General features: G+C 38.4%; 1 protein-coding gene across 1 annotated transcript; it reads right to left on the minus strand.

Annotated features, from left to right (window-relative positions):
* Positions 1-1,342: 1,342 nt before the first annotated feature.
* CYP17A1 (cytochrome P450 family 17 subfamily A member 1) lies at positions 1,343-9,892 on the minus strand. The gene is made up of 8 exons (XM_007421041.3): positions 9,584-9,892; positions 7,776-7,914; positions 5,428-5,657; positions 5,060-5,146; positions 3,511-3,723; positions 2,448-2,617; positions 2,265-2,368; positions 1,343-1,832 (listed from the first exon to the last, which is right to left on the minus strand). Exons 1-8 carry the CDS (start codon positions 9,890-9,892, stop codon positions 1,567-1,569), a joined length of 1,518 nt encoding a protein of 505 aa, XP_007421103.1. The 3' UTR covers positions 1,343-1,566.
* Positions 9,893-13,565: the final 3,673 nt, after the last annotated feature.

A 13,565-nucleotide genomic window follows, 5' to 3' on the forward strand; every position in this document is an offset into this window, starting at 1 on the left:
AGCCTGCCAAAGAATCTTTGATTCTGCAGTGATAGTAGGTTAGCTCTGTAGGGAACAATTTCTGTTGAGCAAGATTATCTCACTGTCACATAATTGCTTCAGCACAATGGAAATTAAGGACTCCATCATTTGTACATACTTGTTTGGCTGCTAGCTTTATGTCTTGCCTTTTCCCCAAGAGTTTATATGGTGATTTCTCTTCATTTCATTCTCAAGACAAGAACTCTGTGAAGTAGGCTGAAAGTGGCTGAGTGGATCAAGTAACCAGTGAATTTGTATGCCTGAGGAGAGACTGAAACCAACATCTTCCAAGTCATTATCCAATACACTATACTCACTATACCACACTGGCTCTCATATAGTTAGAGATAGCCAGAGGAAAAAATTCTCATCATTTTGAGTTTTGTTGCGTAGATAAAAGCTGACCCTCTTAGGACCCTAACAAATTACTTTGTTGCTTAAACAGAAATTTTACTTGCCTCAGCTTACTTCAGATGAAATATTTTTATAGCTGTTTATTTATTTGTGAAACTATGTGTGTAAAGTCACATTTAGAAGGTAGAAAGGAGATATTTATCTTTCATTTTAATTCTATCTCAAGTTAGAAAAACATTGTACACGTCCTGTTGGTAGATAGGCCTGTACACTGTTGAAATTAGTTTCTTTCCAATCCAACCCAAATATTGCTCAAGGAATATGTATGGAATAATACAGTATAAGAAACATACAGTAGGAGGCAGATATGTAACATTTGGCAAAATAAGAGATTTAGCAGTTTTTGAAGAGTTCTACCTTATGAATTTCTTTGCATTCATGTGATTGGAGAGTCCTCTAGAGCAGTGTTGTCCAAACTTGGCCACTTTAAGATGAGTGGACTTCAACTCCCAGAATTCCCTAGCCAGCCAACACTGCTCTAGAGCATAGCAGAAAAGAGAAACAGAGAAAAGAGTGTGTCCAAAAAACTATGCCTGGCCATATCCAACATCCCATGTTCTCCTTAAGGAAATGCAGTCAGTAGAAAAAAGATGGTACCCCTCTGAAGTTGGCACAAGCCATAAAGTGTTTGTGGCACTCTGTTCAATTCTTCTATGTGTTTGCATCACTCACTTTTCTCACACTGCACCTTTCTAAAAAGAAGTTGTGATGTTTTGTCTTTCTTGAAAGCAGCATCATTGGCTTCTTGAAAATCATATTTGTACTTTTTAACTCAAATATCTAAGGATCATGTGCAACAGTCTAGATGTCCTTGCTTCTGTACATATGGGGAATATTCTATTGGAGTTGTCAGTGTTGTATCATTCCCTCTCCCCCCAAAAAAAACACCTTACCAGCCCTATCTTGCAACAGCTTTTATTTTTCATAGGGATAATGCAGGAGAGTTGGAGTAGGGAAGGCACTGCAGTTTTTGTTGAGAAAAAGATTGTTCAGAACTATAATGTTTTTTCTGTTTTGGTCCTATGAACCTAGTAGCAGGTCCTATCTTTGTATCTCCTATTCTGGAGTTATATTGACTTTGTCTTCTGTCAGATTATTTGGGACAGTTGGAACCCAAATAGTATTATTGTTCTATTTTCCTTTCCAAGCTTCCCTCAACGTAGCCTTCACTTTGAACTTTGGTACTTGAAGTACAACTCCAAATTTACCCTCTGGTTCAGGCAGTGTATTTCCCTCGGGAACACTGAGTGAGAATTTTTGCAAGATCCAGGCTAGAAAGAGAAACAACTCCATCTTGGCCAGGGTTTCTCCCAGGCAAACACGGATACCAGCTCCAAAGGGGAGGTAACTGGGTGAGGGAGAGTAGATCCGGTTCCCATCCTCATCCAGAAAACGATCTGTGGGGCAAGAGCACAAGCATTTTCCTAGGAATCATGGCAAACTCAATAATGAATTATAGAAGACGTTGGCTGGAATATCCATACAGATCTTTCCCAAATTTGTAATTGAACATGGATTCTCTTAAGTATCCAAAATATCACATTATCACTCACAGAGCTGCAGTTTGGGGAAAATTAATTTATATATACTGTAGTAGTAGTAACTGTAACAAGGAAGAGCCATATTGGAGAAAAAAATACCGATGAGCAGGAACCTGAAGAGAAATTCTTTGGTAGGCTATTGAGCTGTAAAGAGCATGGCAGTGGGCTCAAAAGGCAATAGAAATTGTATGTTAAAAAAGCAGCCCTTTTTGACAATAAAGGAATTTTAACAGTAGACCCCACTCATCCATATCCATGCAGAGAGAGTAAGAATATTGGTACACCCACCTGGGTTAAATTTCCCTGGCTCGTCCCACTCTTCCTCATCATGGTGAATGGACCATAGGTTGATTACAACTTCAGTTCCCTTTGGGATATGATATTCCCCAATGCTGCAGAAAAAAGTAACATTCTCTTTATTGAAAGTCCTTTTCCCCATCAGTTCCCACTATTGGAAATGGTTCTCCTCACCTTGTATCTGCCAATGCCTCATGAGAGATAAGGAGTGGTGAAACAGGCTGGATACGCAGAATTTCGCTAATGGTAGCCTCCAGGTAATTCAAATGCTGTCGATCAGCAAGTAGAGGGTGTCTGTTAAAACCAACTTTCTGATCCAGTTCCTCTTGGATCTTTTGTTGTACCTGGAGGACAAAGGAAGGAATTGAGCAGTTTATGATAGCTGTGGGGGGTTGCCTCATGACCTACATAGTGATTCAGCAATAGGAAGAAATCAGCTTGAGTGCTTCTACTGATAATGGAAGTCAGAAAACTCTGGAAACAGTTAATACTATTTGATTTCTATTACACTGTTTTTAGTTAGGACCAAAGAGAGTCCTGTTCAGCCCACCAAGGCAATATTTCCACATTGGACTACTCTAATTCATTCTAGATGGGGCCTCCCTTGAAGCAAATCCAGAAACTTCAGGCAGTGCAAATTGCAGCAGGACAGGTGATCTGAATTCTCCCAAAGTTCTGTTTGTTGATCCATTGGCTTTCTGTGATCTCAAGGTCAGCTTCAAGGTTTTACTAACTGTATATAAAACTCTGTATGGTGGGGGACTTGCAAATATTACTGGTAGTCTTAACCCATTTCCTTTCCCTGCAGACTCAAATGCCCAAAGGAGAAGCAAGAGCCTCTTCAATAGCAATCTCTCCTTGTTGAGGTTAGGTAGGCTCTAAGATTTGATCATTGCAAGACTTTTTTTTTTAAATTATTTAGGGAAGTGTTTAATATTAGGTACATTTTAATATAATTACTGATTTTAGTTATTGTATGATTCAGTTTAAATTGTGAAGTCCCTAGATGCATATGGGATTGGACCTTTTATAAAAATATGACTAAATAAAACAAAGGAATTCCATTAATGACCTCTGATAAAGACAATGTCTAAATGTGATGGGAAGAATCAATTTCTCTTAATTAAGGATCTAAACTGAGGAACTATTAGTGTAGATGTCTGTTTCCTTTGTTCACATAACTCATAGTCAATACATTTCGTCCAAAGAACATAGGTAGGACTGGAGAAGCTGCTACCTCTGGGTAGTGCAGGAGATAGAGCACAGTCCATTTCAACACAGTTGTGGTAGTCTCCACACCAGCTCCAAAGATATCAGCCACTGTCATGAGTAAATAGTCATCCGTTAGTTCTTGTTCACAGAAGGGGTGGCTATTGTTGTTCTCCATGTTCAATTTGGCCCTCAGAAGTGCATCCATTAGATCATTAACAGAATCACTGCTAAATGCTTCCTGGAAGGAGAAAATAAGAATAGATAGTGGTGATGACTGAAGGAGATTGGAATGTTTCCAATATGTATTTGATGGATTTTTATCATGCTTTTCTTCCAAGAGCTTAAGACAGCATACATAGCACTCCCAACTCCAATTTTTTCCCTCAACAATTCTGTGAGGTAGATTGGATTGAGAGTGAGTGTTTAGCCCAAATTTAACCTGTGAGTTTCCATGGCTGAGGCTGGATTTGAGCCTGGATCTCCTGATTCTAGTCCAGCGTGTTTACCCTGCATCATCCTGAATCTCATTTATTATTAGTCAAATGTTACTAGTAATTTGTCAAATGTGGGGCATGTAGGAGTAGAAGGGGATAGAATGAGATTAACTTCTTTGTAAGTATTAGCTATATCTTACTAGCCAAAGCCAAGATACTCAGGATACTCAAGATAACACAAGACACAATTTTTCCCCTGTCTGAATGCTATTCCATTTCCAGTTGCAGCCCTTAGGATGTAGTTGCTGCCTTTCATATCAGTGAGAGGGAATGAAAGGACCATGTTTAAATATGCAGTTGTAGAGAGGGGATCTTCTACAACACTCTCACTGGTGATCCCAGTGTGTGGGAAGGGTGAATATTGGTCATCTTACTTCATCAGTAACTCTGTCAGAGCTAATGGGTTCCATTTATTTCCATGGAAAAAGTACTGTTTGGCTGGGGAAGGCCAACCTTACATTGTTTAATCTCTCTTGTGCCTTCTTTGTGGGGTAAAATAGTAGCTTCTCTTGTCTCCCCCATCTGAGCCAGCACTGGCCTCTTCTTTCCTCTGTCCCAGAGAAGCTCTTGAGCAGGTAGTTACTGAGGGGGGAGAGAAGAGACTCCAGCCCAACCCAGGATTATGTCCACTTATTTGCATAACTCTGCCTAATATTTCTATAGATGAATTAATTTCTATCAACTTGAACTGTGTCTCTTCTACTTATAAAGCTAAAAATCTCATAGCATAGTTTCATATTAAACCTGCATAAAAGATGAGGCTGAAGAAGAGAATGATTTGTCCAAATTTAGCCTATGAGCATCATAATTTTTTTACATTAAATTCCACAAAACAGCCACTGTCTTAACTATATGAAGAACATATAGATGATGTTGTATGAAAAAGGTAGGACATAAATGGTTCAAATAAATACATAAACTCCTTTATATGTCTCTTTGGCATTACTAGAGATGTTTATGGGAACAGAAGTAAGCCCACATGACAACTTTGATACTGCTAACAAAACCTAGTTTTTGTGACCCACTGTTATATGAAGATAGTATGATTTGCCTATAAACCTTCTGAGTGGAGATACTTACTTTATGTTTCTCAAACTTCTGGTGTAAGAGCTGGTCCCTCATTTCCACACACTTCTTCAGCAAAGCCAAGTCTTTATTTGGGAAGTACTGTGGTGGGGAAAGAAACAACCATAATCACAATCTCTATCTTAACCGCAAATCAAAATGTATGTGTATGCCAGTAAATCTCCTCTCAGCAAAATAGGAGCCAACAATGTAATCTTAAGGAAAAGGATCCGCAGAAAATTAACTCCTGAATAAGCTCTGACATTCCTGAACTTTCCACCCTTCAGAAGTGGGATGCAGGTAACAAGCTGTCCTTGCTATCTTTGAAACTTTCGCTTCAGGGGAAAATGTATTTTGTTTCTTATCTTCCCCACATCTCTCACCTGAAGCCATGAGAAGATATCCACCATGCTCTGCTTAGCCACAGTGTCCACAATACCCTGGCTATATTGAAGCATGGACTCAAACTCAGGATCTCCACGCTGGTAGGATGAATTAAAGCAAAGGGAGCACACTACATTTGTAACAGCACGCATGAGTTCAGGAGCCATGTCCAAAGATGAATTCTGTGTAGCACTCAAAGTGGCACATAAAGAAGTTGCTTCTCGAGAGACTGGAGGAAAAGCACAAGAGAAGAAATCCATGGAAGAAGAAAGAATCCCTTTAGGAGCAGGAAGAATGGAGATAGGAATCAGGGAGAAACAGGAATATTTTAACCCAGGATAGAGACATATCTGTAGATAGGTTGCCCAAATAACACTTGGATCACAGAGCTAAGAGATATCTTTCACCTGATTACTTTTTACTTTGGACAAATCAGTAACTTCCATTCCTAATGCCTCAGATGTAATAATGGTCAACTATAATAAGGCTGTGTTCACCTGACACACTGAGCAAACAAATTAACCAACCACATTTTAACTTTATGTATCATATGAACCCAAAGAATTGGATTGAGTAAACCATTATTAAGTTACAAAAAGTAAATGTGCTATATAAATATAGTTTAGAACATCTGGCAGGCATCAAGTTCTATTGCACTACATTATGCCTTACACAGTATAACAGGGCCATATGAGAATAATAACTGTACAAGATTCCTAAACCTTTGCATAAAATTATTTTTCAGGACTAATGCAAGAAAAACAAAATGTGTCAGTACCTTCACCTTCTGCATGTATTGTACCATATATCCAGCACTCAGAGACTTTAATTTGGTATTAATATGTGTGAAAAATGGAACCTGCAGAAATATATCACAATATCTTCTCTTGCCAAAATGGAGGGTTGTTGAGGATTCTAGTTGGCCATTATTCCAAAACCAAGCAAGATATTCCACTTCCAATTGTACATTTATTTTAATTTTCCAACTGTTACTTCATATACGTATTTACTGATTAGCCAAACAGGTATATAAAATCCAACTGTCACTTCATATTCAATAACTAATGAGCATGCTCAATTTCCACTGAGCAGTGCTTTGGGACTATTCTCATAGGTCCTACTGAGCACTATCTTCTAAGATTTTTTTTCAGCTTCCCATACTACCACCCTGAAATTTCCTGGTGCTTTCCCATGCAAGCAGTAACTAGGCCTGATCCTGCTTAGCTTTCAAGCCCAAACAAGGTTGCCCAGGTGCTGCCAGCCACTGAGATGACTTTCCAATCATTGTCCTCAAAAGAAACTCATGTACCATCTTTCAAAGACAAATTTGGAGACTAAATTGAACCACATAAACACTTTTTAATCAGACCATTGTATTTTTAAAGTAACTAAAATATGTCCCTATGCTGTGTAATTTTAAAACTTACCTGACTTTGTACCAAAAGAAAGTGATTTCCTACAACACATTTCCTTAATCAGTTTGCAAGCATATACTGATTTTCACCTCTAAGTGGCAGTGAAGTATGAAACATTACAGTGGCTTCCATTCCTAGCTTGATTTTTTTCCATACTGTACTACTTTTGTCAAATGAGATTTAGCTGTATTGTACCACATCCATTCAGAGCAGGTTCTTCTGGTATGATGTGTGGCCAAGAATAATAACTCTTCTATAGAAGAAAACTTTGTACCCTACAATTTTTTTCCCTCTTAGATAAACTTCAGAGCTACCTACAACATACATATAAGTCACTGATCCATGCCTAGGAGGGACAATGCATCTCAACAACTCTACTGCCCTTTGCTCCAGCAACCATATTTATTCTACTCATTATTGTTTGAAAATATGATATATATTTTACTGCTTCACCTCCTCTTTTGCAGCTCTCAGGAAGAGCACCAACCTGCAGATAAATATTTTCCCAGGTGAATCTCAGTATATTTGGGATAAAAAGGGCTTTCTTTAGTTTTTCAAGATTTTTTGTCTGCCTATCTTTTACACTTAAATATCTGGGTGCATCTTCTTCTGTAGTTTAACTTATTCTCTAAACAAACAATAAAAATCTCCAAAGTATATGCACTATGACAATGATATATAATGTTTCCATGATGCAAACACTCTCTTTAAGATTCAAAGGACAGGTAAAAAAAGACAAGACAGTGGCCACAATTGCATGGTCTCAGCCACCGTCTTGATTTTTTTGACCCAGCCTGCAGATGCCCCTGATTTAGATTATATGTTTCTTCATCCAAGAAGAGTAGGTTCATCTAATCTTTGTTTACAAGTACATTGCTAGTATTTCTCTCCCTGGTCAGGGGCTCCTCCTTTATTATTTGTGGGCAACTCACTGATTTTCTCCAGAGCCTGAGATCCTTCTCCAAACAAAGAAAGTGCAGAATGTACCATCTTGCGCTGAAATTTCCAAATTGGGCTGTAAGTAGCAAAAGCAATGTCTTTTCCATTCCGGGTCAACAAGTCTGTAGTCACCTAGAGGAAGAGGAGAAGGAGAAGGAGAAGGAGAAGGAGAAGGAGAAGGAGAAGGAGAAGGAGAAGGAGAAGGAGAAGGAGAAGGAGAAGAAGGAGAAGAAACAACTGACTTTTATCCAGAACACCTTATAATGCATTCAGTGAGATTATCATTTGGTTGATATTTGGAAGAAAGAAAAACACACACATATATACCACTTCTGCAATGATCTCACGGCTGCCTTGGATGATTATTTGTGCATCTAATTCATTTATTGGCAATAGTCTTAAAAGACATTTGTAGAAAGGATGAATTTAGGGAGCTTTTTGCTCAGACAAGAGAGTCTGGGGCAATGGAGATGTATACAGTTATGCAGAATATAAAGAATACAGAAGAATGCTTTCCCATCTCCCTTACAATACTGGAACCTGGCTTCACTGAAAAAAGCTGAATAGGGAATAATCAGGATACACAGAATGAAGCACTTCTTCCCATACTGTAGCACTTACATTACAGGATTGGGTGCTCTTTGTTGATGTGATGGTGACCATCAAATAAGATGGATTTAAAAGACAATTAGATGAATTAATGGAGGAAATGAGAGGTACTAATTGTGCCAACTATCTGTTATTTCCAGGATAGGAGGCAGCAAGGCTCTAGTTGCTGGGGCTTGAACTTGAATTCCATTTGTGACTTGGCATCTGGTTGACCAGGGTCAGAAACAGGACATGAGGCTAGATAAGTCATGAGCTTGATGCCTCCTACATTCTTAACTTTATGGGGTTATTATGGAAAATCATGTAATCTCTGCAGTCCAAATTTAAAACTCAGATACAAATGTTTAACCTCAGTGAGACCTAGGGTTAGTGTAGCAAGTAGCAAGAACAGTACCTTTCCTAATGGGACGACAGTGTCCTGTATACCACTATGAACTTCTGGAGAAATGGCAGGATATTAAACAAATAATAAATGGGAGTGAAACCATCTTCAGCATGAACCATCTTGATCTGAAGCTTAATGCTTCACCTATGGCTGTTTTTCTCAATAGGATAATCTCAGAGCAAGGAAAAACATGGAGCTTAATCTTTTAGAGAGAGTGGACAAGCATTTAAGATTATAAATGTCTGTAGGCTATTTTTTCCCTAAATAAGATCTCTAAATTGGGGAGGGAAGACTTATTGGATGAAGTTACCCAAATGATGCATTTAAATGACTCATAGAAAGAATTCTAAATCCACATAGCTGAAAGAGCAACAACTGTATCCATATTTTAGTGTTGTTATAATTTCTCAGTATTTTTCAGAATTCATTTCTTGAAATTATGCAGTCATGTAATACATTTTATAAAAGGAATTACTTAAAATATTCTAAAGAGAGGCAAATTAATAGCAAAGAGATTTGAAGAATAGCTTCAAAGACCAAGCCCATAATAAAAAGACACTTGCACTAATATATAACTTTGTTCCCAGTGCATTTTGAGACATTTTTATCTAGAGAATAACATTCATTTGGTTTCTAAAGTTTCCTAATAAATTACCCTCACAACCTCATCCAAGAAACGTTAGTCAGCTGAACGGATATAGAAGTGTATTTGAAGCTATATTGTACTGGAAGGTGACTGAAGCTGAATCCAGAGCCAGAAACTAACCCCTAGCCTAGATTAAATACAAACTTGCATAGTTTGCTTACCGTGCGAGGTCTGCCAGCAAAGATCTTCCCTTTCTTAAGCAGCACTTCCTTGGCATGAAGGTACTTGTTGATCACTACCATGTAATGGGAGCCCATGTACAGGGAGAAGATGCTGCCATACTTTTGCTGCAGAGTGGAGAATAAGAGATGGGGCTGCTTGGAGCCAGCCAAATGCAACAGGCTCCCAATTACTGGCAGGGAGGGAAGACTCCTGGGACATTTGAGCTTGGAGTCCAGCTTCCCTTCTGCCACCTTCCAGAAGGACAGGACAGCCAGCATCAGCATCAAGCCAACCAAGAGAACTATCATTGTCTCTCAGTAGTCTGGAGGCTTGGCCTGGGATCCAGAAAAAGGAAGCCAAGTGAAGTAGACTCTCTATAGGCAGCCTACATTTGGGCTTTTATAGGGGCTCATAGTGACATCACCTTGCCCTGGAGATGCTGATTAACCATTGGGAGATAATATAATCTGGAGCACGGAATTAGCCTTGCTTCTTGCCAAAAAACTAAGAGCAAGCTGCATCTCACTTGAGCTGACCTGAACCAAGAAAATAATGAAAGATGTGTAGTCCTTGCAAGAAACACAGGCTTTTACTTTGCTTATTGATTTGCTTATACAGTATTAACATTTATACTCTGTTTTTACTGCTAAAAAGGCCCTCAGAGTCAGTATACCTAGTACTCTGATACTGTAGATAGGCAGCTGTAGGATTCCCTGTAAAGATTAGAATGTCTCAAGCCAGGGATGGGGAGACTTCTAGTATTTTCAAAATGTTATTTTTTCTCCAAGAGACTCCTCTCTCCCTATTTCTCTTTCCTACAGTACTAAAATTAGCAAACAGTATAGTACATCAGGCTGCAGTCCAAACAGAAGAACAAAGCAGTCAGAGCCAGTGCCAAATTTAGCAGAGCCCTGGGCATCCCCAGAGGACAGTGTCCCTAACAGCAACAGTTAAGTCTCATCTTGGTGGCTGAATAGCAACATGGGATCACTTGCCCTAGCAGGTTTTTGAAACATGGAAGGCCCACTTCCACTGCCACTCTTCTATTCGCTCATCTTCAGTTATGCAGGAGGAAATAGGAGAGACCTTTTTCCACTTCCTTTGCCCAACTTCTCCTCCTCAGGAAGAGGCAGCTTCACACATCTAGTTTCGGTTTATCAGCACACAGGCAAATGGTAGCAGCAAAAAAACTGGTTGCAAACAGTATCACTGTCATTGTGTTAATTTTATTACAATGTTTCTTGAGATCCCAGCATTGTGAAAGGATAAAAATGACAGGTTTCAGCAATGATGTGTGCTTATTATTTTATTCTTGCTTGTGCATATCTGCCTAAATGATAAAGAAAAGGGAGAAAGGTTGATGGTCCTCCAAAAATATTTGGTGAGTGCCCAATGAAAATAGGTCATGACAATGGCTCTGTGGTGAAGAAGCCAGCTCCCACTAGCTTCCTATTTCCCTCAGCTTCTGCCAAGCAATTGCTAAGAACAAAGGAAACTGGTCCACTATTCCGGTGAAGGGCCACCTCTGCAGATCTATTTTTCCATCAACTATTACCTAGGAAATAGTCATCCAATGAGTTTCAGCCCTGACAGGAAGCATCATTTGCTGCACCAGCAGTGTTTAGCTTCTCTTCTTTAAAATTTCAGTGCTAGCTATCATCATCATCATCATCATCATCATCATCATCATCATCATCATCATAATATTATTATTATTATTATTATTATTATTATTATTTATTAACTTGTACTGTATTATAAGAACATTACAATTAAAAACAAATTGTGAATTTGCTTTTTTTCCTTCTTCCTCTGAATCCTTTTTCTTTTTGTGTCATATCTTTCAATAAGTCTGAGGACAGAGACTGTTTTGTTATTCTGTAAGCCACTCTGGAATCTTTTTTGGGGAAAAGCTGGCACAAATGCTCTGAAATACGTAAATAAATATTTAACATTTACCTCTTGCTCCTAAGAATATCAAAGGGGGCAAGGTAGGTCTGACTGCTGACAAAATGTCTATTTTTACTGCAGGAGACAGCTGTTTCTGAAGAAGCTAAATGGAGGATTATTCCATATGGCAAGGGCAGACCTTCTAATGCACTTGGAATGATGGTATCCTAGAAGTTCTGGTTATACCAGTATATTATTATTTTAATACTAGCTTTCCTCCAAGGAGCTCAAGGTGGCAAAAATGTTCTCTATGCCTGCAATTTTATCAGGGAATAGAATAGCGGGAGTTTTTGTTCAATGGAAATGTCTGATCTTGATGCACAGACCCTTGTCTATGAGCAAAGCATGACAATATTTCACAATGCCTATTTAGTTAGTGCATTGCTTCTCCTGCAATCAGATAAGGCTTTCTCACTTGTAAACTATGGGATCTAATGCTAATCTGAACATAATGCCTAAAGGTATAATTGAAATGCATACATCCCTCACAGTCAACAAACTTTTCAGTTTCATTTTAGTCATTGTTTTACTAAAGGCTATTAACTATTGACTCCTATCAGTATACCATACAAAATGAGGTATGGTAGCCTTCTCCAACTTGGAGTCCTTCATGATGCTTCAAGATTATGCAAGTTGAGCCAATCTATATGGGAAGGAACCAACTTGGAAAAGGTTGATGCATGTGAACAATAAATAATTGGATTTTAAATGGTTTGGTATCACATTATATGGGAAATACCTACACCTACAATGAGTCCACAGAAACATTAAGATCAGCACTGCAGGTTTAGTAAGCGCTAGGGACAAAATTTACTCATTAGTTACTCCAATTGTAGCAATCTACTCTAGCCTGCTGCTTCCACATGAATTGGGCCTGGAAATTTAAAATTCTCAAGAACAAGAAAAGGTTAGAGTATTGTTACTAAGGAGCTGTACCAAAGGCTTCACCCAAGACTGATGATTTCCCAGTAGATTTACTGCAACTTCAGCAACAATTGGGTTTCATCAACAATTATATTTCATGCTCAACTAAAAGCATACTTTTCTTCCTCCCTTTTTCTGTTTGCTTCAGTGGCATCTCCTCCCAGATTCCTCTGTCCACTATCTATTCCTAAACAGAAAACACTGTTAATAAAGGCTATATTGATTTGTAGGAATATATTTATGATCAACAACCTCACCCAAGACCATGCAAACCCATACCTGTCAACTGTCCTGAATTGGCCAGGACAGTCACAGTTGGCTGGGATTAGGGATCATTTCATCCAAAAAATCCACCCCAGGAAATCCCAGGACATCTGAAGCAAGCTGGTCAATAGGGCTGGTTCATGCCTTTAAAGTTACTGTGAGTGCAGAAAGTGTGCAGAAAAGACTCTCCTAGTGGCTGGGCATGCTGCACTCCTACATACAATTGGGCAGGTGGAAATGACCAGGAGATAGATACATAAATAGGGGTACTCCTAAGAGACACCAGAAGATACATGCTTCTAGGGTTTAGGAGTGTGTTGAACCACCCTTTAGGAGATAGTTACTAAAATCAATTAGATTAATAATCACCCTTTTATTTCTAGAAACTACTTACATGCTCCAGTCAAGCTCTTTTCTTAGGTAGCATAGTATTTGCTTTTCAAAACTAAAGTGTTCAAGTTCTTGTTTATCCTATACAGTATTTCATTGTCAGTAAGTACTTAAGCAAAGTCCAAGAATGACCAATAATATAATTGTTGCTATATCTATTGAAAACTCTATATTTTTTATTATTATTTAGTATTGTGTATTTGTTGTAAAGTAATCATATTAATTAAAAAATTTTTTTAAAACTACTTAGGTGTTTCTGTCAGAACTTTTTTACTAACCAAGACAGTTTTTCTATCAAGATTTGTTTTCAGAATCTTACTGTTCCAGCCATGTCCAAGCAAAAGTCCAAACAAAAACAACATGAAAGACAATTCTTCATCCTCTGCAATGGACAGTGAATATATAAAGCAATGTAGAAAAGAAAATATATGTGCATTTTGTGAAACAGATGTT

The sequence above is a fragment of the Python bivittatus genome, unplaced genomic scaffold (genome assembly GCF_059951505.1).
Source record: "Python bivittatus isolate LINGU-HERP-01145 unplaced genomic scaffold, Pbiv_v1 ctg000980_np1212, whole genome shotgun sequence".
Taxonomy (NCBI): domain Eukaryota; kingdom Metazoa; phylum Chordata; class Lepidosauria; order Squamata; family Pythonidae; genus Python; species Python bivittatus.